Source organism: Chiroxiphia lanceolata, chromosome 15 (genome assembly GCF_009829145.1).
Source record: "Chiroxiphia lanceolata isolate bChiLan1 chromosome 15, bChiLan1.pri, whole genome shotgun sequence".
NCBI classification, from domain to species: domain Eukaryota; kingdom Metazoa; phylum Chordata; class Aves; order Passeriformes; family Pipridae; genus Chiroxiphia; species Chiroxiphia lanceolata.
In genome coordinates, this window is record NC_045651.1 from 7,693,761 (window position 1) to 7,720,510 (window position 26,750).

Here is a 26,750-nt window from a genome sequence, read left to right on the forward strand (position 1 = left end):
TGATCATAACATCTTGATGAATTAATGCTCACTATAGACACAGTTGGCAGCTTCTAAATAAATAATATGGCTAAGCAGCTGCAAAGGAGATGTCATGTTCCCTGGAAAGCCAGTGTCAGTTTTATTGGTCCTCAAACTTTTAAATGAAATGGTTTTGGGAAATTTTGAATGAAATTATTTTGGGAAATTTGGAAAGGGAGTTCTTTTGCTCCAGGTGAATTCTCTGCCTGCCCTCAGGGGGACCAGCTGCAGCCAGACCTGAGCATGTGGCTGGAGAACCCCTGCAGCCCACCCGTGGCTCCATCGCAGCAGCAAATGGTTTGGAGCGTAACAGAACCATTCAGATCGAGATAAGAGAGACTCATTTGGCATCACAGCCATGACTTTAGATTTTACCTAGGAAAGGACCCTTTGAAAAATCCATCTCTGAAATTGTATCAGTGTCAAAAATCCACAAAACTTATAGGAACCAAATGCAAAGCTTATTGAACTGGGTAAGAGTCTTTCCAGGAACTTTAATTGGATTGGGCTTTCCTTGCACTGGTGAGAGATTTTGTGATGCCTGCTACAGACTTTCACTCTCCAAAATTTCTAAGGTCCCTAACCGTGGCTGTAGTGCTGTGGAAGCAGTGAGAGCAACCCTTGAAGATAAAAATTTGAATAACATGAAAATCAGGAGTCTGTGTTTGCTAATTCAGGCAAAATCCATGTTCATTCTCTCTTCAATTAGTAAAAACCATTGTGTCTATATGGAACTCATTTTTTTTTCTGATTTGAAATACAAATGCAAACACAATTTATTTTAATCCATTCCTTTAACTACATTAGTTCTCCTCCTAGAACTTGTATGAGTTTCAAGCAGAAGCTGCCTAATAACATAAATCATCCATCCTGTCGGAATATAAGCGGATCCATGACCTTAGAACATTTTGCTAAGAAATCCAGCTAGAAAACTAATTTTTAAGTAAATCTATGATGTCAAAAAACCCAGATGGCTTTTCAGATGCTAACTTAAGCTTCATTACATAAGCAGATTAGGGCTGCCTGTTGAGCCCCGCACAAGAGTAGATGTGTGCTGAATCCATGGAATTACATCCAAACTGTTCACTTCCTGATACATCTTACATCTAAAACTTTGTCAGCTCCCCACGCCTCGAGCCTGTTAACTGTGAGCACCACACACACCCAGCACGGCAGCTCTGACAACCAAGCGTATCCTCTATCCCTCTCCCAAGGCCACTATCCAAAGCAGCAGCTGGATAAAGCCCATTTCTACAGACAGACTGGGGAACTGTTCCATCCTTCACCCTCCGCAAATGAAAATGGAGGGAAAAAGCCTCATGAGCCTCTCAAATATTTAAGCACAGCAGTTGTGGAATGATTTTTGATACAGACTTATAGAATTAAATTACCCTCATGTTACCAATGGTACCAGCCTCTACTGAGTATCAGCTTAGGAAGTTATGAGCCCAGCAGCGCTACCGGCTCAAATCAGCACGGCAGAGTGAGATCTGATGTGACTGCAGGGAAGCAGGGCACACGCTCCTCATGGATGAGGACAGTTGGTTTTCCACAGCATGTTGCATAACAAGGCACAGCCCCTGCCCCTCTCTGCACGGAGCCCCCATTTCAGAGCACAGCAGCCGGCTCCAAGGAGGCCCCCGTTGAAACGCAGCCAGAGGGACAGGATTGTGTTTTCCCTTCCCTATGTGGAAGTGTGTCAGTCTGCTGACAGGATGGCTCGGCTGACTGTGCTTGACAATTATCAAGCTGCTATTACCTTTGTAAAGTGACTCCCATTTGAAGATTTTCTGTAATTAATTCCGCAGCGTGTTTGCAAGGCTCATCTTGTGTCCCACACATCCCGGGAAGTGTGCAAGGCACTCAGCTGGCTGATTTACACAGCTAGAGGCACCACATCCTCCAGGCAGGCGGACGGGGTGCTTTCGGCAGTCTGTGCTGCCACCTAGCCAAGGCCAACCCGCTGAGCTCAGCCCTGGTTTGCATTTCCAAAGCTTAAACTGAAATGTATCCCCCCAGATCTAAATAAAGCCTTAGTCTGCAGCAGACACAAGGAAATCGGCACTCTTTGTGCCTTGGGAATTGTACGGTCAACGGAAGAGAGCAGCTTAAAGCAGGGAGTTACATTTTCCTCTGAAACGTCCTGTACTTACGGTAGAAGACATATTCAGTGTAGCTGGACCAGACCTTGTCGTCTGTGTACTGGTTGACAAAGGAAGCTGTCACTGAGGAATTACAGGCCACCATGTGGAATCCACACTCGGACAACATGTCGAAAGCCCTCTCCAGGTGCTTGAACTTGAGATAAAACCTGGAGGTGTACCTTTCTGGAGCCCTGTCCGGGTCTCTGCTTTCGTTCAAACTTTCTCCAAAGACCTCTTTGACCAGAGCAATCCTTCCACAAACCAAAATCCTTGGGACCCTCCTGAATTTGGCATCTGCTTGGCTCTCCCTGCCAATAGTGCACGACCCCCGGTACCCGATGGTAATGAATCCCCACTTCCGATCTGACGGTAAGAGCGATGAGGGTGGGCATATTCTCGTGTCACTGCCTTGGGAGACCTCTTCGTAGTCACTGTGGCAATAATCATCAGGGCTTTGCTTGTTGTCATCGGGAGTCAGGAGTTTGACTAAGTCTGGGAGCTGGAAGTACTCAGCCTCCCTCTTGAGCCTTCCCTTCTCTGGGAAGTGGTCAGGCAGAACCACTTGCTTGTCCCTGAGATAGTCCAGAATATAGCGGAAAAGGAAACCATCTCTGTCAATGAAGAATCTTCCCTTGGAGTCCTTGGCCAGATCGTTGGCTGTGTCTCTCTTTGGGGTGAACATTTTCCACAGCAGGGAGTGAGGGGTGCCAACCAAGGTGGAGTGGCGAGTGAAGTAAACCTGGCCACCCACGTTGAGCTCCACTACCTCTGGGAAGGAGTGCAGTCCAGTCCCCTGCTCCCGAGGAGGCAGGTAAGTCCTGCAGTTGCCACTTAGAGCCATTGTATTTTAAACCAGAAATCAGCAGCACGAAACAGCAGGACTATCAATCACATCAGAGGGTAGAATAAGGCTCCCAGCATTAAGGAGAAACAGCAGGGAAAGGAGGAGTGAGAAAATAACGATAGCCAAAAGGTTTGTTTTAAAAAAAATCTGAATTGTCCATGAGTGACAGTGTGGCAGAAGCGGTTTATACCCTGAGCCACGGAGGCTGGAGAGCAATCACCTCATGAAATGCAATCACATCATTAGATCTTCCAACAAAGCCATCAAAATCAAGGTCAAGCCAAGCCTATGGTCACTCACAGGTCTGTCGAAAGGGAAAACAAAATAAGGCATAAATTACTCTTCTAAGCATCACAGCAGCTGTAACAGAGCAAAGCAGAGCAGTTTGTAGGGCCAAGCTAGATCTCCTGCTAAATAGGTCTCTTTTTTTGCAAGTTCTATGCTTCTTTTTCACAAGTATTCATCGATGGAAGGGCTACATATGACTCCACTGTTTAAAAGAATATGCATACTTCATCTTTAAAGAAACGTTTAAATTTGACATGCACACGAGGGAACAAAAACAGGGAGTCTTACCTTGGTTACAATTAATGCATAGCTCTTGTAAAGGAACCAAAATGTCAAGACACTCAGAACACACATACAGGCACACAGGGTCCGGGTAGTGTGAATCCGATCCCAGCAAGGGACAGCAAAGGCAAGAGAAGTGCTCTTAGCAACATCCACGTAGATCTCAAGAGTTAAACCGAGTCACAGGGAAGTTAACCGTGGCGGGAGGAAAACCAGTACATACAGCACGGGGAAGGAAAATAAAATTAAAAAAAAATAATAAAAAAACCCAACAAACCCAAAAATTCCCGAGAGGATGCGCTGGGCTGGGGGAGCGGGAGGGCAGCGCGGGGTGCGTCCGCCGGCCCCGATGACTTGCAGAAAGCCCGCAGCCTGCGCTAGGGACTGGCGGGCTCCGGCGGTTCCCGCGGCGGCAGCGAGGCGGGCAGCGCGGCCGGCGGCACCGCCATGGCCCGCCGGGACCGCCGGGGCCGCCCCGCGCCGTCCGCTCCGCCCCGCTGCGCGGCTCCGCGCCGCTCCGCTCAGCCGCGCGGGGCCGGGAGCGCGGAGGGCGATGCCGATTGCATCATCTTAAAGGAGTCGGGCCGGGATGGGCTCCCGCGTCCCGCGCCGGGAGCGGGCACAGCCGGGCAGAGCCGGGCAGCGCCGGGCAGAGCTGGGGCAGAGCCGGGCAGAACCGTGCACGGCCGGGCAGAGCCGGGCAGAGCTGGGGCAGAGCCGGGCAGAACCGTGCACGGCCGGGCAGAGCCGGGCAGAGCTGGGGCAGAGCCGGGTCAGAGCCGGGCACGGCCGGGCACCGCGGGCAGCAGCAGCACCGCGGACAGCGCCAGTCGCCGCCGCGCCGGGTCCGCCACCGCCCGCTCCGCTCGAGTTGGGCTGAAGTCCCCGCCCCGCTCCGTCCCCTCGGCCGGCAGCGCCCATCCCTGCCCCTCCACAACGTGCCTTTCCTGGCTCCGCGCAGCCCCGCGGGGGTCTCAGCCGGCGATGCGGGCGGGCAGGGCGGGAGCGCCCGGCGCGGGGGGGCTCCCGGCGCCCGCCGCTGTCGGGCAGGACCGGGCTTTTATCCCCATCGCCCCAGCGGCGACTGGCGCAGGCAGGAGCCAGCAGGGATGGGAGGAGGAGGAGGGACCGGGGGTGGCTCGGGCGCACCCGCTCTAGTTGTGGGTCTGTAACAGGGGGAGCCGCGGCCGTGGCTCCGCGCCCGCCCCGCGCTGCCCGCGGGCGCGCCGGCACCGCCACCTCGTGTCTGTCCGCGGTGCTCGGCCCCGGCGCTGCGGGCAGGGAGAGAGAGTCGAGCGCTCCGGGAGCACCGGGAGCCCCCGCTCACGGAGCTCGGGGGAATGAGCCCGGCACGGTGCCGAAACCCAGCGGCGGAGCTGCGGGAGCGGCTCCCGGAGCGCGGTCACAGCGCCGGGGGACGGGGGGCACAACCCTGTGCCAACATGCACCGGTCCTGGGCGAAAATACGCTAGTCAGAATGATAACCGTATGAGAAAATAAAGCCTTTTACTCAAACGTTGACCAAAAGCTCTAGAGTGAAATCTCTGTGCGATGGAGTCACCGTGTGCAGATACATTTCGCTGAGATACTTCAGTGAGATTCTTCTGAAAACACGGCCGTAATTTAAAATAAAATAGTCAAAAAGTACTATTTTCAAGGCTAAGGCAGGAAATCATTATTTGTGTACTTACAGACTATTCAAATTAAATCAGAGCTGAACAGTTAATCAAACTCTTGATTTTTACCTTAATTCATTAATTCTGAAACAACTGCTGTGTTCCTAAACCAAGGGTCTGTCTCTCGCTTCAGGATCTGATTCCTGATTTTCAAACCAGCAGAGTCTGGTGCTGCTACAGAGAGTCCTCGTTGTGGCTCAGAGAAAAGCCCACGTCCTGTGCCCCTGCCCTCTGCAGAGCAGTTGAAGCAGTACAGGTCAAGTGCTCCATAACCCTTGCACAGAGGATTTAAAGGTGGGATGTGAGATCATGTTCACTTAAATGTCTTCATTACTTTTTTAAGAGCCTTGATGCAGCTGGTGGAGCCAGGATTTAACATCTGCATGACCAGCCAGAGCAAACGGCAGCTCCCTTCGGGAACGGAGCCCACCAGTGCTGCCCCTGTTCAAAGCAGGGAGTATTGCATCACCTTTCCCAAGTATTTTGCTTGTTCATGCTAATTAATATGCTGTAATCATATTAAAATCCATTTTCATAAAGGCAGTGGTACCATATTGGCAGGGCTTGAAGAATCAATTCCCTCTCCCCAGTAAAAACTGATGGTGTTCAAACCAGCACAGAAGTGTTTGTGATCTCACTGTGATTAAGATCCAAACCTCCAAGGCTGGGGTTAAAGATCACCTGTGTGGATGCTTTGAGGGCCAAGACAATACAGTGAGTCTGATGTGCAGGTGCTCAGTGAACAGTGGGTGACAAGAATCTTATAAAAACCTGTGATTCCTGACAAGCTCCTTGAAGCATTCCAGCAAGGATTCCATGTGATTAGCCAATACAGAGAACTCTAAGCTCTATGTCTTTTTGAAACATTATCATCAGAATTGCCCTTTGAAAACAACAAAAACCTTAGAATTTTAATCACAACAGCTTTAGAAATGCATCTGCACTTTTCAAATAATAATGAAAGCAATTCAGCATCTGCTTTTATTTCTTTACACGGGATGTTCCAATCATTTCACTGTAACACAATTTCCTTTGATGAAATGACTTCAGTCATAAAAGCATCACGTAAAGCTCCCCAGCCAAATACAAGCCATTGGCCAAATCCATCAAAATGCAGCCCGAGAGAGTGAAACTTTAAAATCTGGGCCAAATACATGGTGATGACCTAAATGTAAAATATGTGTCAGGACCATGCCAAGGAGCAGCTCAGCTCTGATGGAAAGAAAAACAGCATCCATCAAAGCGGGGAGGATAGAGCACGTCTCACTTCTAACAGATGTCTTTATAACCTTCAGCACAGCCGGGGGAAAATTTAGCCTGAGCTTAAAGTGTATATTCCAAAAGTCCCAGCAGAGCTATGCTTAAACCTGATCTATGAGTGATGTGACATCATTCACAGGTTTGAGGTCATTCCTTATGACAAAGTGCTAAATTAGCATTTCAGGAAAACATGGGACAATCAACTTCATTGAATTTGGTGGGTGCTAAAAAAAGGTGTCTGAAAAGAAGCAGCAATGAGTGCTAGAAAGAAAGGGCAGTGTGTTCAGCTGCGCTGTAGTGGCAGTGGAGTGGGTACCTATCACCTCCACACATCTCCAGTGTGAACACACAAGTTGGAAATTGAAATCAAGTCACCCACATGTAATGAGAAACATGAGAGTTGTCTACCAGCAACAAATACCATGCAATGCTTTGAGGTGCTCAGTGAAGAAGCAACTGAAAGTAGCAGAAACTGAATGAGTAATTCTGGGGGGGGGAAAAAAAATCTAAGTTGGATTTTGGACAGCAGATTTCAGCTAAAAAGCCACATGAGAACTTTCATCACTCTGGGTGGTTTTTACACACAATAGTTTAAATAAAAAAGGAAGAAAGAAGAACAGTACTTCTAGTTCTAGGCCTGTGCTTTGATTCAGGGACAACTTCAAGGTGCCACCTAAGGATCCTTCAGCCCTGTTCCCTGTAATGTTCTGTGCTCCTCAGTAGGCTTGTGTCTAAGTATAGAGCCAAGGCGACATTTCTGAGGGCAGAACTCCAGGCAGCCAGAGGGAAGATGGCAGTTTCTGAGAAGGATGGCATGGCAAAGGGACAAGGAAATGTCTGGAGGGCAGAACTCCAGGCAGCCAGAGGGAAGATGGCAGTTTCTGAGAAGGATGGCATGGCAAAGGGACAAGGAAATGTCTGGATTGGGCTTATTGTGAGGGCCAGTGGTTTTCCCGAGAGGCAGAAACCACTTCCTGCGCTAGTGCTCCCAGACAAGACTGCCAATCTGACCTCAATCCATGGCAAAGGACAGAGCCTGGTAGGAATCAATTCCAGGCTCCTGCAAAGTCACAGACACCTCTCTAAAAGGTGTGTATGCTTTCCATCACTCAGGTAGCTCCACAGATTGAGCTCCCAAGAAAAGAGCCAGGTAAGAACAAGTACGGTACAAGCTAAAATAAGAGATTATCCCCTGCTCCAGCAGTGTGAATTACACACAGTGAAAGTCTCATCTGCTGAAATCCAGCAGTATGTGGGAATGGGAAGCCCTCACAAATCTTTCACTTTGAAGAAAAAGCATAGAGTAACACTAAATGGCAGAGTCTCCCTGAGAAAGGATCTTCCAGCAAAGAGCATGAGTGCCTTGAAGCCGGGTTTATTCACAAATGCAGAGTAAAGCATTACACAGTTTTGCCCTTGATCTTTTATTCATAACTCATGTGTATAATGTATTTTCATCAAAAACAGGCAAAGGGGAAGAGCAGCTTTCCCAGATGCTCTGGATGTGAGCACAGGCACAGTGCAAGGCAGATGATTCAAACACAGACATGAGACAACATTTCTTCCCACCATGAAACACACAGGGGGGTCACAGCTTCTGCAGATGAAACCATTTGATTCTTCTGGCAAACACCAAACCCACAGCACAAGCACAGCACAAGGTTCGAGGTTTACAAAAACTGACATTAAGGGGCTATCATGTTCCACTGGTTTTGATATCAATCATTGTACATCAGACAACATTTTTGAAAATAACTGATATATCCAGCGCTGACAACTCCTTTGGAATTCCATGGCCACTGTTCAACAAAGCAACCTGCTACACAAACAACTCTAACATGCAAGAGATCCAGCATGTACAGGCAGTCCTCATGGACTCACATCAACAACCAAGGACTAAAATCAAATAAAAATCGCTCTTTTCAGTCCCCCCTCTGCAAGGAACTTTCTTTCTCCCTTACAAGTTCTGCCATAGCAAGGACTACTTCAGCATTCTTCCTCCTCCCCCTTTTTCCATCCACCCCATACTTCCAAAGTTCTTTGAATAATCCTTTTATTCTCAGTCTGGTTCAAATTATCCTGTCATTAACACCGGTGTATTTAAAGTGTATTTTTTAATGTTACAGCTAAAACAAAGTTTGGTCTTCACTGGGTAGCATGATGATGATAATAATAATGATAACAATTATGATGTTGATAATAATGGTGATGATAATGATGATAATAATAATACTAGCAATGATGTGTAACCCATGCACTAAGTTTATGAATATCTTCACTTTTCTCATCTTGGAGTCATTTCAAGGCCTCTTGCAAAACCAGACTCTCTGTTCAGACAGTGTTCCAAGCCAGGCTGGACAGAGCTTGGAGCAATCTGGTCTAGTGGAAGGTGTCCCTGCCCATGGTAGGCGGTGAAACTCTGTGAGGTTTAAGGTCCCTTCCAACCCAAACCTTTCTGGGATTCTGTGATTCTACAGCTACCAGTGCAGCTGGTGCTGGTGCCTCAGGGAAGGGATAGTCTTTGGGGTTCGGTGCTGCACCAGTAGCTCCAGGCTCGGTGATCCAGGGAATCCATGTACTGCCCTTCCCAATTCACGCAGGAAGGAGCAGCTGTGCAGCTGCAGTGTCTGCCCTCCCCTTGAACCCACAGCCTGTATGAGAGCACACAGTGCTCCAGAGGGTGTGAATCCATCCTGCAGAGCTGAAGCAGATGATGCCCTACGGCAATGGTGAGGTGCCTGGTGCACAGAGAACTAATTAATGAAAGCTCGACCTAAGCTGTCAGTAAATTCTAATAATCTAAGCAATCCCAAACAGATTTCTAGCCAGAGAGCGTTTCCCCAGCAGATCACAATTACACAGCCCAGTGCCTGGGATTTGGGTCTCATTTCACTGCCCAGTGAACTGCAACAAGTCACACAGCTCAGCGAAGTGGCACTAAGGCACCACCATCAGATGCAGCCCACACACTGTACGGTCTTCCATGAAAGCTGGGCTCTTCTCAGCCTTCAAACACTAATTTTCCTAAAGCATAGATTTGCAAGAAGCAGCTTATGCCACAGTTACTGATCTCTGCTATCCATGGTTGCAATTCCTTCACCGTTATTCCATTCAGCTCTACAAACTGACATATTTCCCGGGAGCCTGTTTTTGGGAGATATCGTGGACGCTGCACCGCAAGATACGCTTTGCAGGAGAGGCTTGTAACAGGGCTGTGATTTAAATACAGTAATCTCACTAGCAGAAGATTACATACAGGAGTTTGTAATATAATAACTGTAATCACTTCCTGAGTCAAAATGAATTTTTAAAAAAAGAAAAATGTAGACACACTTCAAACCAGGGGCTCGGCTTGTGGAAGCTCGTGTGCTCAGTAGGTAAGTAAGAGGTCAGGGGACATCAAGTATGGGACTGAACTGTTTATGTGTGCACAGCTGGCATGTTTCTGAACCTCACCACCACCTACCTGTTCAGTGACAATGATAAAGTAGCAATCACAACTCATTTAATTTTGAAGTTTCAGCTAAACTTCCTCAGCTGGGGTTTTCCCTGAGCGTCCACCTCAAAGCCCACCCAAGCCAGCAAAGCATGGTCACTCCTTCCTGCTTTCAGCACTGAGACCTGAGAGAGTTAATAAAAGCAATTTTTAATTAACAGTCCCAGTACAGCCTTTTTCCCTGGCCCTGAATGAAAAAAGGGAGCAAAAGGATGAAATTAGAGGGATAAACAATGAGTGACACTGGACTGTGAAGCAAAGGAGCTTCTGCACGTGAAAGTGTCTGCACAGTCTCAGTTATGTTTTTCTCAATTCTCCAGTATTCCCAGCTCCTGCAGCTCATTTGTGAGGAATGGGCTAACAGCTAATCTTTAATAAAGACAAGAAGATTCATGGCTCTAGAAAAGTTTTTGTGTGACCTCAGGAAAATATTTCTCGTGGACATATAAAAGGGTATGAAAGTCTAGTACTAAATAACAACAATTATTGACTTTTTGCTCAGCAGCACCATCAGCTCCTCCATTTCCCCAGCACCTTCAAGGCCACATAAACCCTCCCATCCATGCAAGGAGCAGGGCACAGACTGTTCTCTTTGGGAGATGAGACAGATCACAGGGAAAAGGCTAAATCTGCAGGCAAACTCATTTCATGTCACTAAGCTGTGGCCTTGAGGAGAAAAACACACCTCAAATGAACATTATGCATAACAGTATCTCCAGGGCCAAGTCTACTCTTACTGATGCCCACAGGAATTCTGTCTGAATCATGGAAATGGCACTTCATCTCTACTCTGCTCCATATTTATACAAGTGTTCACAACACCATTTTATTTAATGAATATTAGGGAAAAAAATCCTTAAAAGAGATTTTTGACAAAAAGTCATGTTTTTTACTCCATCCCATCTGCTCTGTGTGACCACAGCAAGACCTGCCAGCTGGGTTTCCCTACACAGGGCAATACTGATGGAAGGATTTACAATGACAATTAATTTTTTTTACATGTCCTTGGATCAATAAAAATGAAGAGCAATGAGAAGTAACACAGTGGCTCCTGGACTCGCCTCAGGTAAATCAGTATTTGGTGTTCACTTCACAGCTGGGAGACGTGGGGATGGACTCTTTTCCCAGGTAACAAGTGACAGGACAAGAGGACATAGTCTTTAACTGGACCAGGAGAGGTTCAGGTTGGCCCTCAGAAGGAATTTCTTCACGGAAAGGGGTGTCAGGCTTTGGAAGGGGCTGCCCAGGTGGTGGAGTCACAGTCCCTGGAGGTGTTCAGGGAGTCACAATCCACTGGATGTGGCAATGAGTGCTCTGGTCTGGTTGAGAGGGCAGGGATCGGTCACAGCTTGGACTCTTGGTGGTCAGGGAGGTCATTTCCAACCTCAGTGATTCCGGGATTCTGGGATCTCGCTCCGTGCCCAGCATCAGGCACTCCATTAAAGGGAGGTTCTAACTGCTGATGCTTTAGCGCCCAGTGAAACGTAGACACAACTTTATTCCTCAAGTGTATTTAAAGGGGAATGTTTCTCCTTTCTTTCGATTTGAGGCAAAACAACGGCGAGAAGTGACTGCGTTTTGCAGCCTCGGCTCTAACGATGCAGGCAGGGAATGCCTGCAGCTCCTCCTGCGCGGGGGCTCCGCCACCGCCCGCCTGCCACATCCCACAGCCCGGCGGGAGGAGCCGAGGCGTCCCACGGACCGGGCCGGAGGACACCGACCCCCGGCCGCATCCCGACTCCCTCTCGCCAGTATCCCGCGCCCTCCCGCCGCCATTGCACCACCGCCCCGTGGGGCGTGAGGCGGGGCCAGGGCGGGGAGGGGCTGTGGGCGGGGCCAGTTAGTGGGCGGGGCCAGGACCCGTGGACGGGGCCCCATGGTGCGCATGCGCGGAGCGGCCCGCCCTGTCCCGGAAGCGGTGTCGCGGCCGTGACACGTCGCAGGGGCCGCGGCGGGAGCGGGGCCGGGCCGGGGCCGCGGGTGCGTCCGGGACTCGACCGGACCGAAGTGGGCTGGGCCGGGGGCACCGCAGGGCGGAGACGGCACGGGGCCACCGCGGGGGTGGGGCGGAGCGGCGGCCGAGGCGCTGGGGCAGCGCGCGGCCCGAGGAAGGGAGGGCTGGAGGGCTGGGGGCCGCGGCGGGGGCCGAGCGGCGCAGGAGGCAGCGGGCAGAGCGGGCCCGGCCCCGGCCTGGGGAGGGTTCTGGACCCGCCTCGCTGTTCCCTTGCAGAGGTGGCGATGTCCGGGTTCGACGGCTTCAACACCGAGTTCTTCCAGACCAGCTACAGCATCGAGGACCAGTCGCAGCCCTACGACTACAGCGGCCGGCAGTACAGCAAGTAAGTCCTGCGTGTGCTGTGTGTCTGTGCACCCCCGGCGCCCCTCGGCCTCGTAGGGTCATGGATGAGGTTGGTTGGGAGGAACATTAAAGTCATCCATTTCCACACCCTGCCATGGGCAGAGACACTTTCCACTATCCCAGGTTGCTCCAAGCCCCATCCAGCCTGCCCTTGGACACTTTCAGGAATGGGGCAGACACGGCTTTTCTGGGAATTCCATCGCATCCCGTCACCAACCTTCAGAGCGAAGAACTTCTTCCCAGTGTCCCATCTAACCCTGCTCTCTGTCAGTGGGAAGCCATTCCCCCTTGTCGTGTCACTCTGGGCCCTTGTCCAAAGTCTCTCTCCACCTCTCCTGTAGGCTCCCTTAGGATGCTTCTGGGACAGTGTGTGTATTTGGCAAAGGATTGGCATTTCAGCCAACTGCTGTTCCCTGTAAATGAATCCCTGTTGCTCTGTTTGATGAAGAGCTTAACTCACAGTGTGTAAAAGGACATATAAGTTTTCTGTTTGATTCTCTGCCTGCTGCATTTTAGAGCAAGTACTAGAAGACTGAAAGAAAGGCTATATGAGTAATCTTAATTATCTGAGTAACCTACATCTCCTTGGGAAAAAAAATGGTGTTCTTCTGCAAGTCCTTCTGCACTTGGGGACTAAAAATTAGTGTCACACAAATGAGCCAGCAATGTCATGGTGATTCCCAGGCTACAGCAGGGAAGCGTGGTGGGTGTTCCTGGGTCAGGGGAGATCCTGGGAGCCCTGTGTGAATATCCAGCCTTGGACTGAGCAGTTTGGCCACTTCCCTATGATGGATGGAGCAGGTCAGTGCCTGTTTGTGACCTGAACAGGGTTACAGTGCTGAGACTGAACTCTGCTAACAGAAGGAGAGAAATGACAAGGAGTTCTAAATTTTTTTCTTTATATTTCCACAGTTAAATATTTTGGAGATGTTTACTGAAACCTCTGTGGTCAGACTTGGGAATGATCAGAATAACTCAGGAGTTTGTTTAGGGCAGAGGATTTATTTGATTGGGCTTTTTCATAAAGAATCTGAGTACAGGACCATCTAATGGGGCTTTTAAGAAAGAATGAGGGATTTGCTGTGGTTTATTTGCTGAAATAAGCTTTGCCTTAGCAGGAGGTGTCTCCAATGCAGCTCTGTGTGTGTCCTAACGAGGTGTTGTGCTTTGCAGGCACTATGGAGGCTACGAGTACCCTCAGCAGGGCGGGTTTGTCCCTCCCGACATGATGCAGCAGCAGCAGCCCTACACGGGGCAGATCTACCAGCCAACACAGACCTACACTCCTACTTCAGCACAGTCTTTTTATGGAAGTAATTTTGAGGATGAGCCGCCACTGTTAGAAGGTATAACTTTATGTTATGGCCCAAATCCAAAACTATTCCTAGTTTGGGGATAAGTTGGTAGCATTGTGTGGATTCCCTGCTGTTGAAAGTGCTGAGTGGATTTGAAATTCTCATTGATTTTTTTTTTTTTTAACCTGTATTTTGGTATATGAAATACCTGTTCTTGTGTGAACTTCTGCAGTTTTCAATTTGTGCTTTATTGCTTCACACCAGCTGCTCTGTGGCAGATTTAATCAATTAACTGGAAAACCTGACTGCATGAAAAAACCCTTTATAGTTCTGTTGTTGCAAATAATACTTGTAACTGCCCAGTTTTGCTAAAATAAACGGCTGCAGGAACTTTCAGTTTATTCTTGGTTAGAACTGGAATGTTTCATTGCCAGCAAGGAATGCTAAACACTGCAGAAATGCCTGTGTAGAATACAGCCTGTGCAGAGTGCCAGAGCAGATGTTCATTTACTGACTGGATTGATGAAATCAGTTTCCAGCTTATATCCATTATTTTTCAGTTCCAAACAACTGAATAAACTCTTATTGTTGCTGGGTAGAGAGGCAGATGTCTGTCACACCTGCCACCTGTACCCAGTCACGATACCTTCCACCCTCTGGGCTTATTTTAAGTTATTTTTTTTAATTTATTTTTTATTAATATTCAAATTAGTATTTGACTTATGTAGGTGCTTCCCAGAGCAGTGGGCAAGATGTAACTGCATCTGAACTTGGGTTTGAGGCACAGCTCTGGGCAGACTGGATGGAGGGAAACTGGAAATCAAACCCAGCTGGACAGAGCTGGGAAAATTCTTGTCACTAGACACTGCTCCAAGGGGTGAGGGGTTTTTAGTGGGCTCACTGGCTGGTTTGTGAAAGGGAAATCCCCCAGGGATAATTAACTGTAGAGAAGCTCCTTTGAATTAGAAATCCTTGAGGCAGCAGTTGTTGGAGACCTGGGGAAGCTGCATGGTCTGTGCTGATAGCTTTGGTGCACCTGCTTTTGGTGCACAACAGGGAACTAGGCTGAAGGAACCTCTAGGCTGCCCCAAAACACTGTTTATGCTCCTACCTGGTCCTTCAGAAACCACCTGGGCACTTCCCAGCGTTTGAGACCAGGAATGTGTGAAGGCAACACAAGGAAAGATGGGATCAGTCAATTCTCTGCTCCCCATTGGGTGGCTCTGGACACATAAAAGTGGAGAGGCAGGGAAAACTTAAGAGTCGAGCAAATGGGGCGACAGGAAGGGGAGCAGTGAAATCAGTGTGCATCATTCTTTTCATTTGTAGAACTGGGGATCAATTTTGACCACATCTGGCAGAAGACACTGACGGTGCTGCACCCCCTGAAAGTGGCCGACGGGAGCATCATGAACGAGACGGATTTGGCCGGACCCATGGTCTTCTGCCTGGCTTTTGGAGCCACGTTACTGCTGGTGAGACACTGCCTGCAAAATGTGGCTGTTTGTTCTTGGAAACACTGGGAAAAGAGCCATGTTACCTGTGGGTTTATTGGAAGTGACTTCTTGACATGGAGGCCAAAAAAGCACGTCCTGGCCAAGGATTTCTTAGAGCATCCTGAGTTGGAAAGGACCCCCAAAGGTCATCAAAGTCCAACTCCTGGCCCTGCACAGGACAAAAATTTGTAGCTATATGGAAAAGGCACTGGGGCCTCACACACCAATGGAATCAATAAGTACTGACACATGAAGTGTGACTTTCAGTGTCAAGTCACTCTGGTAAAGCACTTCTGAAACAAACCTGCTTGCACATTCATTTATTCTGCTGAATAGGTCAGTCAGTGGTGAGGCCTGGTGGGTTTTTTTAATTGAGCTTAATTGGAATAAGATTGTGCTTTAATGCCTCACAAGTGTCAATGATGAGATGACAGAGTAGTAGCAAACAGTGTTCCTTGGCATTGAAAGCTTCAGGGTTTTTAATCAGTTTTTATCTTTGAATGCCTCAGGCACTGCTTTTCATTTCTGCCTAAAATTTCACGTTGCTGTGACAGTTAGAACACGTTTTGGTACCAAGGGGACTTCAAACCTACTTCAATAAGTAACCTTTATTTATGGAAACTAGGTCAGTCAAATTAATGAACGTGTTTATAATAGATATGTTTGAAATTTCTTTTCCTAAGAAATTGTTGGTTTCTCCTGTGTGCTTTCTTAAAAAAAATCCATGGAATGAAGTGAAAGGAAGTGAGCTGAGCGTGGCACAGGTCGCAGCAAGTGTGATTGTTTCCTGCAGTGCTTGAGGAAGAGGAGAGTGGGGTTTTAAGTACCTTTAGGGTGGACACCCTGGAAGCTGCACCCTGGGAGCTACCTGGCCCCGTGTCCTGTTGGGTGTACCTTGGGGCAGGGAACCAGCAATTTTGGCCTAGGAAAACCAGGTGATGAAATAAGATACACTGAAATAATCCAGATGTGCTTTCTGCATGCTTGTTATCAAGCAAAGTTTGATTTTTGACTTTTTAAAATCTATCTGAGTTAATCCTGAGTTCATACCCAGTCTTTGCAGCTCAGCTTCAGCTGTTCCTGGGAATTTTTTATAATTTACCTTGTGCCATAACTTTGTGCAGTCTGTCACAAATTAAAGGACTTCAGCTCTGGATTTGTTAAAAAGTTCCTCAATTACAGTTTGTTGTTCTTTATGTACTTGTTCTGTAAAGATTATTATTGCAAGTAATCAGTCTGCATGAGCAGTTATTGATTAAACCTGAAGAGTTCATAGGCTGAGATCAGAGAATAACAGTCTGATAAAAATCTGTTCATTAAGATCTGCAGAGTCAGGAGAAATTCCAGCCTCCTGGGTGGCTGGAGTGTGCAGGTGCCCTGGGGCTCAGGTGGGGGAGGAACTGCCTGTGGGATGTGAGGGTGGGGGTAAAGGGGAATGAAGATACCTGTAACCATCCTTTCCTTATCCCTGTGGAGGTGGATAGATTTTTATCCCTCCCATAACTAGCACACATCCCTCTGCTTGGCTTCCAGGCTGGGAAAATCCAGTTCGGTTACGTGTACGGGATCAGTGCAATCGGCTGTGTAGGGATGTTTTGTCTCCTGAACCTGATGAGCATGACTGGGGTCTCCTTTGGCTGCGTGGCCAGTGTCCTGGGATACTGCCTGCTTCCCATGATCCTGCTCTCCTCTTTTGCAATTGTATTTTCACTACAGTAAGTACTTATATTCTATAATTTGATAATAGATTCCTCTCCCGAGATGATGAAGGAAGTTATTGAAAGGAATTTTCATATGCAGTGATAAAGCTTTGTGTAATTTGAATATGACAGGTTTTTTTAGTAAGTGTAAAAACATAATTATCAACAGTTTTCAAGTATTTACTGGGGGAAAGGTGAGTGAATACTGGTTTTATCTCAAAGTCAATTGACAGCTTTTAAATAGACTCCAAGAACAATCTCAGGTTTGTTTTCAGCCAGCTCTGAATCTGACAGATCTCAGTACCTGTAAAGTCTAAAAGTAAATATTATTTAAGATGCAAATTAGAATTTTACAAACAGAAGAAAATGAGTGTGGTTCCTCATAACTATGAAATTAGGGACTGAAAAGAAACAGCTTGCCAGAATTAGTTCACTCACTGCTTTTATGTTTCATATGCACAGAGTTAATTTTGAGGGGGGTTTATGCTGTTGTAGTTGACTAATACTGTTCTGGAGTTTCAGAATCACAGACTGGTTTAGTTTGGAAGGGACCTTAAAGCTCATCCAGTCCTACCCCCCTGCCATGGGCGGGGACTCCTTCCACTATCCCAGGTTGCTCCAAGCCCTGTCCAGCTTGGCTTTGGACACTTCCAGGGATGAGCAATCCACAACCTCTCTGGGCAACCTGTGCCAGTGCTGTACCAGTGCTTTTAATGGGTCTATTTCATTTAATGTCAAACATAAAAGCTAAAATTCATCATAGAATCTGTACAAGGTGTCGGATGAGTCCAGGTGTGCCTCCTGTTAAGTGTGTATACACATGGCTTACATGAATTCTTTTTTCACCTTTCCAGGGGGATGATGGGGATTATTCTCACGGCTGGAATTATTGGCTGGTGCAGTTTTTCTGCTTCCAAGATCTTTATCTCTGCCTTAGCCATGGAAGGACAGCAGCTCCTCGTAGCCTATCCCTGCGCGTTGCTGTACGGAGTCTTCGCCCTCATTTCGGTGTTTTGAACAGACTGTCCAGACTGGGGGACTCTGGTGGGCCAAAAGGAAAATCCCAACTTGGAACTTGGAATTGGACCAGAAACAGCTGCAAACAACTGTCTCGTGTTGCTATCATGAAACTTAGACCAGTTTGAATCACCTGGAACAATGGAAAAACGTCTCGTGTCCACTTTTTTAGGACTTTGAATACTGTTTTCAATGACCTGGGGTGCCCAGAGCTTTAATACGTGTTCATGCTTATCAAGTTCCTGTGATTTCTTTCCCATTCCTAGATCTTTAGAAAAAGTAACTTTTGGTTGTTTATTTGAGGGTTGTGATTTTTGTTTGTTTGTTTTGTTTTGTTTTTTAGGGGAGGGAGAAGGGTTACAAAGGTTATAAATTGGTAGATTTTTATCCAAAACTGTTAATGGAGCTGCCATGGGTTTGGGGGACTCTGTATAAATCTGCAGTAATGAGGAACCTGTTTCCTGACCCCTCTTACCAAAAACAAAATGCACAAATGAACAAAAGGAATTAGACTGTTTCCTATATCTTAACCAATATACTCTTAAGCTCTTTGGTCTCAATTATTTGTTCATTTGCTGTGAGAGTATTTCAGGATTTAAGATACTTAAATTATGAATTAGAAAACAGATGCTTAAAAGTGAAAGGGATCTGTAATTCTGTCACACTTGAAACATGACCACATTTGGGTGTCTGAGTAGCTTTATGTTAACATGGATTTCTGAAGAGGACTTCGACAGAGGTTCTTTCCTTCATGGTGCACATACTGGTAGATGAAGAGGAATCTCTTTTGCAGTACTTCCAAGGAAAACACCATTTTGAAAACGTTAATGCTTGTCAGTATTGTAGTTACTGTAAAATAATTTAAGGCATATTGATTAAATTTTCCTTAAATTTTGAAAAAGGTCTTTGATCTTCCTAATCTTTCTTTTTTAATGTTCAGTTACTAAAATAGAAACTTCCATATCAAAGCAAAATCACAATTAAAATTGAATTCCATGAGTGAATTTGGTATTTGCTTCAGTCACAAATAGTTAATGAGAAGTATAACCTGGTTTGCAGTGTTAATCACAAGAATTCTTACAAGTGTGACAAGTGGGAAAGTGGTTTTTCTTCACAGAAGCACTTGGTAATTTGTAAAATAAGCAGGAGCAGGCTACAGACATGTTTTATTTTTATAAAGGGGAGGTTATTTACATATGTAGTAATTCCATGCCCCCAACCTGGAAATGAAAAAACTCTGGCAAAGTGCTGGATTACAACTCCCATTATTTCAGCAATTTAACCTGAGGGATTTGATGTCACTGCAGTGATTCAGGTGTCACTCTGGTGTCCCTTTGTCCTACCCATGGAATAAGCTATTCCAGAGTTGAATCAACTCAGCTGTGCTCTGTTATCACTTTCTGGTAAGACTCCACTTGGAATCCATCTTCAGGGGAAGCTTTCATCCCAGTGACAAAGGAATGAATCATTCCAAAGGCTCAGCACACACTTTTGTTTGTTTTCCCTTAGTTCTGTACATTCTCCTTGAAATATCTTCCTGGTGCCACTGGAAGTTACTGCCCAGGTCCTTTGCTGGCCAGAGGCAGCTTCTGCTTGTGTCCCTCGAAGCTGTGGGAAGTGTCTCTTGAGTGTTAAGCCTTCAAGGACCCCACACTGATGAACAAACCATTTTGACTTCACTGTGTGCTGGGACAGTGAATTTTGAAGCTCACAGACACACAAAACCCTGCAATTGCCTTCCAGAAATGAATTCAAGAGCCCAGATTACTTTCTCCTTTGATATGCTATTATGAATTATCATCCTAAATAAATGTGGTGAGTGGATTTTATTGAGCAAAATATTTTACTCTGTAGTTCTAATGTCTCTGGGACAGATCTCCCCTGCCCTGGGGCACCACGTTCTTTTAGTCAAGAACACGATGGAGCACCATGTCCTGTGTCTGTGCAAATAAACTGCAGTGATTACTAATGAGAACTAATTAAACACACAGTGGCTCTAGTACATAGAAAAGCTCCCATACTTTGAGCACATCAGGTTCTAATATTCCAGTATTGTATTTTAGGAAGCAGCTAATTTAGCCTACCCTGCATATTCCAGTGGGTCTTGAAGCTTGCAGTGATTACATAGATACCTTCCAGGGTGATCACCTGATTGTTGAACTGTTAGAAATATCTTCTTTCACCACAGAACAAGTAAGATTCAGTGCACAGGAAAAAAGTAAAATTATCTTGTCTCAGTGTAGCCCTGGCAATGCAGCTGCTGGGTTTGGAGAGACCACGGGAGAAAGGCTTTATTTAGATTTAGATGCTCACAAAGTCAGCAGTGGAGGATACTGCACATTCTACTCCAGCAGTGGGAGCTTTCAGGAGTGTTTTGTGTTCCTCAGTACAGAATTTAGCAGGGGGTTTCTAAGTGGTCTCTTGGGGGCAGAGAGAGGCACATGGGAACAGAGGGTCCAACACTTGAATTCATGGAGGACTTGAAAAAAGCACAGCGTTATGTCTAGACTGGTTGTATTAAATATCCCACATTTCTGGTACATTAATTAATGTGATTGCATTGACTGCTTATTGCCTTTCCAAAATCAATCCCATTGATTCTCTGTAATGAAGTTTTGTCCTAGTTCTTGCTTCAATTTTAGTTACATTTCAGATGATTCAATCTTCCTATCCTGTAGAATGTCAGGATTGGATACTGTAGCTCTGTGCTCCCACATCTGCCTTTCATAGTAGGACTTTTTTTTTTTTAATTTATTTTCCAAATCTGAACTCCCCCACAACTCTTCTTGTCAGGATTCTTACCTGGTTTTCAGATGAAATACCAGCGTCACTTCTTCCACTCAGTATTGTCTCTTGACATTTTTATTATTACCTTAAACCAGGGCTTGCTGTTTCCTGCTTTTCCACTGGGTGGGCCTGCAGGACTCCTGATGTGCTACAGTGAACCTCATCCCAGAGTCACAGAATCATTTAGGCTGGAAAGGATCGCCAAGATCACAAAGTCCACCTATGACCCATTCCCACCTTGTCAACCAGACCACAGCACTGAGTGCCACGTCCAGTTGTTCCTTGAACACCTCCAGGGATGGGGACTCCACCATCTCCCTGGGCAGCCCCTTCCAGTGCCTGACAACCCTTTCCATGAAGAAATTCTTTCTCATGTCCAACTTGAACCTCTCCTGGCACAGCTTGAGGCCATTTCCTCTCCACCTGTCACTTGTTGCCTGGGAGAAGGTACTTTTAGTTTTTGTTCAAATATCTTCATAGAAACTCTTGTTAGTCGTTTGCAGTGCTGTTTCCTGATCACTTACTGCTCTTCCTTTTACCTCACCACAGGCCTCATATTCCTTCACCATCTTTACTAGAAGAAGATGCATTAAAATTTTCCTTGATGGCCTCACGTACTGTCATCACCATTGAGAGGTTATTCAGAGAGGAGCTGCAGTAATCAGACTGGAGTATTATAAAAATAGCCCTCTGCATTTTAACCTTCTCAATGCCTTTCAGACATACAAATTCACCACTGGATATTTTGGGTATACTTCAGTCTTTAAGTACATGCAAAATGGTGGCTTTGGGAGCTTTTGGATTAGGCAATTCATGAGAAATTAATAAATCATTTGATTACATTTCACTTGAATAAAGCTGCAGCTGTTGTATTGTCCCGAAAAGCCAAACAAGGAAAAGGGATCTGTGAATATAATCTTATGTGGTAAAAGAATACCCTGGGTACAGATGATTAATTGAACTTTGCTTTAATGATTTCTCTGGACATTTTATATTCTCCTGGAATTCTTATAATCTAAATCCTTCTCTCTGAACTAGATGTACTTGACAATGATGCCATAGTGGGTTTGATCTGGAGGTTGGGAATTCACAGGTTTATATGTCAGTAACAGCTTGGAAAGACACAGATGTTTCACATGAACTTGATTTCAGTGTCTTCGATCTGAACGCACTGATGTATTCACATGTTTACACAGTCAGGATGACAATTCTGACACCATGGGTACTTTATTTCTGTTCATTTATTTAATGTTTAAATAACATTATCTGCTTTAAATTGCAAGGTTTGTGTGTGGGGTTTTGTTGTTTTTTAATTGTACAGGCCTCTCCTCCTCATTTCAATCCTTCATCCCTGGCAATTTCCCTGTCATTGCTGGATACAGCCTCAGAATTAAATTTCCAGTGTGAATATTGACAGAAGAGAATATCGTAATTACAAATGATTGATTGATCCAAGCCCACATCATTGGATTAATTCTTCCCTCCTTCCCACCACCGTTAATTCGGAATAAATTTGAAGCAATCAAGAGATTTTCACTCGTGTGCTAATGATCGTTATGTTCTGCCTGAGCTGTAATTGAGCTTGAAAGGACTCATTCTGCCTCAAATCTATTCTTAGTTTGGTTTCAGACCTGAAAGTAGAGCCTAATTTTGAAAATGATCCTCCTGTCTACATATTAGCTTGGGACAGTTTTTCCCACCCAGTCAGTGCTTCCATTAAAGGCTCCAACTCCCTGGCAGGGCGGGAGGATGTGGGGAGCTGTGCCAGGCTATTGCCGATCACTCCAACGCCTGCAGGGAAGGAATGGGATTGTATCCCACCCCTCACTTCTCCTAAGTTTTATTGAAAATACACAGTGATATGTTTAGAGGATGCCAGGAGGAAATAAAGCCACAAAAGTTCTTGGAGCCTCAGCATGAGGTCAGCATGAGGTGGTGGTAAATTTAACAGCTGATCCTGGAAAACGCAGGAAGAGAGAGGAAATATCTGTCCATACCTCTGAAGTTGTTTCAGAGTCAGGAGCACTGTTCAGTCAGGAGGATCTTCTTGGCTTTTCTCTATGTAAATAAATCATCCCAGTGTACACAGTGAATGTGGTCATGGCTAATGAGTGAATTCTAACCTAAAAGCTCCTTGCCCTGCACTGCCCTCCCTGTCAGGATCCCAAACCCTGCACGATGTCAGGCCGGAGTGATGTGTGGGATGCAACCCTGGCCATGGTGCATGGGATGCAGCCCTGGGATGCTCCCAGGTGCGTCTGGATGTTGGCAGAGCCAGGGCTGGTGCAGGGGATCTGGGGGAGCCCTCAACAATCCCAGGACCCAGGGGAGCTGCGCAGGTCACCCACACTGCAGAGCAAGTCTCCTGTCGGGAAGCAGCAAGGGTTTTTTCTCAGTTCTCTCTCTTCTACCTCAGCACATTTGTTTCACTGTTTTCGCACTGGATTGTTGAGCAGGTGATTGAATAACCACAGAGACCCTTTCTTGTTCCTTCGTTATTTTCAAAGCAAGTACAAGCACAATTCTGGACCCTGGAGAAAAGACAGCAAAGTTAAATTTTGGACTCGTAAAGCACTGGCAGCAGCCAGATAACACTCATCAAAAACATCAAGCTGAAGCTCTGAAACCTCTCCTCAGTTCACAGAGTAATTTGTCTGGAAGGCTGTTCTATGGGAGCTTTTTCCATGGAAACCTGCAGTGTGATCCCCCAAACAACTCGCTCTGTTCTGATGTATATGGGCTCGGTGTTTAGATCCCACCCAGCTCTGTTAGTCTGGTTGCCATGGTCCTGTTTTGTTCTTCATACACCCTCTGATGGATACAGGAGCCATCTCAGGGAGCCGTAGGGCCGTGCTCTGATCATGGGGAGTGCGCTGGTCAGGGATGTGCTGTGAGGGGCAGGAATGCTGCAGGTTCCTCCCAAGGATCTCTGGCAGCACAAACAGCCCTGGCCTGTGCTTATCCAGCATCTCCAGCCCCTTTGTGCACAGACATTCCCCACTGCAGACTTCTTCAGCCATCACTCCCACCTCGTCACCAGGTCCTGGAGCTGGACGCCAGCCGGGGGGGCTGCCCATGACCCACTGCCTGGCCAACTCCACCAGGTCCCAGCCCCAGCCCCTCACCAGCTGAAGCTGATATTCCTCACAACTTTTTACAAGAGCATGTACTGACAGGACAAGGGGGAACGGTTTTAAACTGAAAGAGAGTAGGTTTAGGTTAGATATTACTGTGAGAGTGGTGAGGCCCTGCACAGGTTGAAACTGTGGCTGCTCCATCCCTGGAAGCATCCAAGGCCAGGTTGAATGGGGCTTGGAGCAACCTGGTTGAGTGGAAGATGTCCCTGCCCATGGCAGGGGAGTTGGAACTAGATGACTTTAAGTTCCTTCCAACCCAAATCATTCTGTGATTCTGTAATTAACTTGCTGCAGTGGCTTGTGCAATACACAGCAGGCTTGGACCAGGCACATCCAACCCAAACCTCTGATGTTTTTACCCAGCTTGGCCCTTGCAGCTCTTTTCTCATCAAGTCTCTGTTGTTCATGGGCTGTAGCTGACACATCTTGGCCTTGGAGCACAAGGGTCACCCATGATCCTTGACACTTGAAGAGGCTTAGAAAGCCAGGAAAGCTTCATGGAGTGCAGTTCTACTCTGCTTTTCTCCTACTATAAAATGCCTTTTCCCTTTTTGCCAGTTTCAGCCAATCCAGTTTACAAAGATGTTGGTTAATTATCATCATATCTATATCACAGAGGGAGAAATTGAGACACAGAGAAGTGGAATGTTCATTGGGAGGTCACTAAGCAAAACCCCAGCCTGGGCCCCCAGTTCTCCTGGGAAAACAAAATCAGAACCAAAGTGTATCTTTACTTTTTACTCATTAATCCCACTTTCAGGAGCTTATCTGCATCATTCTCTGAACCAAGAAGCTATTTTTGACTGCTGTATTTATATTACTGTGGTTCTTGATACTGCTCACTGTTTTCAGCCTTTATTTCAACACATCTACCGTGGGATTCTCCTGATTAGGCACAGATCTGTCGTGCAGATGTAGATAGATGAGTAACTCATCCTAGGCTTTACAGGCAGTGGAAATAAATTGGCTCCAGAAGGCCCTTTCCTTATCTTATAGAGCCATAATGTCAGATGAGTCACCCCCTCCCACAGAAAAGGGGTAGCCTGGGTGACTCAGAGACACCCATGAGACCTTGGTCACTTCTGAGATGGATCCCTCTGGGGGCAGGAGGGGGGACACGAGGAGCTGGTGGGTGAGGCTGGCTCAGGTGGAGCACATGGACAGACCTGGGCACGGTGGCACCTTCAGTGGCACCTGGCAGGTGGGAATGAGCAGGACCCTCGTGCTCCACACCAAACTGAAGGGGGGCAGCAGGGCCTGAACCCAGTGGCACTGCTGAGTCCAAGCTGGCTGCCTGAGCATTCCATGTCCTGCAGATCCCTGCACGCTGGGAACGTGTGTGAGGGTTTGGACAAGGCCACTGGGGTTTCCCTAAACTTCCTGGTGCAAAATGTGGGCACAGGCAGAGCATCCCTGACCTTGAATCTGTCTGTCACCCAGGAGAAGTATCACCAACAACGTACCTTCTTCCCAGAGTCACTCTTTGGCCATACTTCTAGCAAAAATATTCTGAAAATTTAGAATATGGAATTAATAAATGAAGAAAGAAGAGCAAATATAACTTCATCCCCAAACTGTTGATTGCAGTGGGGGTGCACTACTACAAGTTGGGGGGGGGCAGGAACGATTGGACCAGCTCAGAGCAGCTTTGCAGGAACACTGAGACTCAGCATCCCCTGTCACCAAAACTGGAGTGACAGAACTTCTGAACGACCATTTTTAGATGCCACTAGATGGCAATCCGTGTATTCCAATCGGCCTGTTCCAACCGTTTCTGTAATGTGTGCTCCGAGGTGGGATCTGCTCGGAGGCTGCTGGGTCCCTTCTTCCGGGCAGTGCCAGCGCTGCCGGTGGGTGCCAGAGCAGGGGCTCAGGGAGTTGGACAGAGGAACTGGACCAGGGAGTTGCTCCTGCTAATGACTGGGTCTGGTTTAACTTCATCAGGTTAATTTTCAGCTGAAGTCAGTTCCCTGGTGTCAGACTTATGGCAGGGCCATGAATGCTGCAGGAGGGGACAAGAAGGTGTGCGAGCAACAAGCTAGAGCCTCCTCCACAGCAGTGCTGGGTGACAGCACGGCCCAGCAAACAGAGCCAAAGCTGTGATTCTATTTTAAGAATATTCACTAGTGGTATATTTCAGATGTATTTAACAAAATGGTAGAGCATAAGGAAAGAAATCTCCCCTTGATCCGTGAATTACCCAAAGTTTCTACCTGAGGCAGGGCTTGCATTTTTAAGGAAAACTCGATTTTTTCCTCAAAGGAGATGGTCAGCATTTACTGTTTCCATGCTCTTTTCCCTGTTGACTAAAGTTCAGTGATGGCTCCAGATCCTACAAGAACCCAGTGCGTCACTGGGGTCTGATCTTGCCACAAACCCTGCCTCACACTGGAGTGCAGCCCTAGGGCACATGAGGGGTGTGTGCACTTGGCTCCTCATCCTCCCCGACAGAAGCTCCAAATCCTGTGCAACAATACTAAAAAAACCAAAAAGGGGTGGAGAGGACAATGATTTTTGGCCAACTGCCACTTCCCTGAGCAGGGAAAAGTTACTGGCTGTTCTAGTGACCTCCACAGTAATTTAACCAGTTACACTTAATTATGCTGAGTAATATAAAAATTTCTTATGTTTTGTGAGCAAATTCCTCCTTGGTCGATGGAAAACAGAAATCCAGAGGAGCAGGAAAATGCCTGTGCCTGACAGTGCTGCCTTATAATCTATTTTTAACTGAATTTCTCCATCTTCTTTGTAAAGAAATAACACTTCTTCATTGCCTCTGGCCATAATTATTGTGCCATAACTCAAGTCCAAGAGACATATAAAACCAGACTAAAAGCAGAGTGTTAGCTTTCAAGCAGAGCAAATAATTTTGGAGAGGATCAGTATTTTCTGTACTTAAAACTCTTTTCCCTGGTTTCCATTAAAGCCCTTCAGCTGCTCAAATACAG

The 26,750-nt window shown here is 46.8% G+C and overlaps 2 protein-coding genes across 3 annotated transcripts in view; one reads left to right on the plus strand and one right to left on the minus strand.

The window, feature by feature from the left end:
* KCTD16 (potassium channel tetramerization domain containing 16) overlaps positions 1-4,042 on the minus strand; it is a 71,214-nt gene extending 67,172 nt beyond the window's left edge. The window contains exons 1-2 of one of the 2 annotated variants that reach the window (XM_032703117.1): positions 3,586-4,042; positions 2,175-3,313 (exon numbers count right to left, since the gene is read on the minus strand). In XM_032703117.1, the coding sequence (XP_032559008.1) occupies positions 2,175-3,006 (832 nt within the window). In that variant the 5' untranslated portion in view covers positions 3,007-3,313; positions 3,586-4,042. The remainder of the gene's footprint in view (positions 1-2,174; positions 3,314-3,585) is intronic. The other variant, XM_032703118.1, reaches the window with a different exon arrangement.
* A 7,839-nt stretch (positions 4,043-11,881) lies between these two features.
* YIPF5 (Yip1 domain family member 5) lies at positions 11,882-18,781 on the plus strand. Its single transcript, XM_032703248.1, has 6 exons — positions 11,882-11,991; positions 12,242-12,350; positions 13,544-13,716; positions 14,995-15,140; positions 16,695-16,876; positions 17,716-18,781. The coding sequence occupies exons 2-6, from the start codon at positions 12,250-12,252 to the stop codon at positions 17,876-17,878; spliced, it is 765 nt and encodes a 254-aa protein (XP_032559139.1). The 5' UTR covers positions 11,882-11,991; positions 12,242-12,249; the 3' UTR covers positions 17,879-18,781.
* The last annotated feature ends 7,969 nt before the right edge of the window (positions 18,782-26,750 follow it).

Coding starts and splice junctions, on each gene's coding strand:
- YIPF5 (XM_032703248.1), top strand. CDS start 12,250: ATGTCCGGGTTCGACGGCTTCAACACCGAGTTCTTCCAGACCAGCTAC. Junction 13,717..14,994: donor TGAGCCGCCACTGTTAGAAG/GTATAACTTTAT, acceptor TTTCATTTGTAG/AACTGGGGATCAATTTTGAC. Junction 15,141..16,694: donor TTGGAGCCACGTTACTGCTG/GTGAGACACTGC, acceptor CTTGGCTTCCAG/GCTGGGAAAATCCAGTTCGG.